We start from the raw sequence: 566 nt of genomic DNA, 5'->3' as shown, positions 1-566 counted from the left end.
ATGGGGAAGAACAATAAGATCGGTAGCGTAGTACGGATCCGTCAAATGCTTAAACAATGGCAGAAGAAAGCTCACATCGGATCATCCAACAACAATAACAACGATCCTCCTGTTTCCGATGTACCTCCTGGTCACGTTGCTGTAACCGTCGGCGATAATCATCGGAGATACGTCGTTCGCGCCAAGCATCTCAACCATCTCATCTTCAGACGTCTCCTAGCTGAGGCTGAGGAAGAGTACGGATTCTCCAACGTTGGTCCGTTGGCTATACCTTGCGATGAGTCCTTGTTCGAGGATATAATCGAGACTGTGATTCGTTCTGAGTCATCTGGTGGATGTGGTGGTATTCTCAGTCCGGCGACGTTAGAGGATCTCCGGAGATGTAGTCACGTCGGATTAGCTAAGAGCGTTGAATCTCGGCCGTTGCTTCCTGGGAATATTGCTGAAAAATCTGTGTGCTAATTATTTGAAAATCTATGATGATGCTTTGGTTAGAGATTTAAATTTTTTTTTGTTTAATCTCTAATTTAGAGTTTTTTTTTTTTTTTTTTTTTTTTTTTTTTTTT

At 42.2% G+C, this 566-nt stretch overlaps 1 protein-coding gene across 1 annotated transcript; it reads left to right on the top strand.

Annotated features, from left to right (window-relative positions):
• LOC104716657 (auxin-responsive protein SAUR72-like) lies at positions 1-555 on the top strand. The gene has a single exon (XM_010434076.2). The coding sequence runs from the start codon at positions 1-3 to the stop codon at positions 460-462; it is 462 nt and encodes a 153-aa protein (XP_010432378.1). The 3' UTR covers positions 463-555.

This window comes from Camelina sativa, chromosome 10, assembly GCF_000633955.1.
Source record: "Camelina sativa cultivar DH55 chromosome 10, Cs, whole genome shotgun sequence".
Taxonomy (NCBI): Eukaryota; Viridiplantae; Streptophyta; class Magnoliopsida; order Brassicales; family Brassicaceae; genus Camelina; species Camelina sativa.
The sequence above is the reverse complement of the archived record's forward strand: the minus strand, read 5'-3'. Positions and strand labels throughout refer to the sequence as shown.

Bases quoted from the DNA above. Each gene is read 5' to 3' on its own strand.
- LOC104716657 (XM_010434076.2), top strand. From the start codon at position 1: ATGGGGAAGAACAATAAGATCGGTAGCGTAGTACGGATCCGTCAAATG.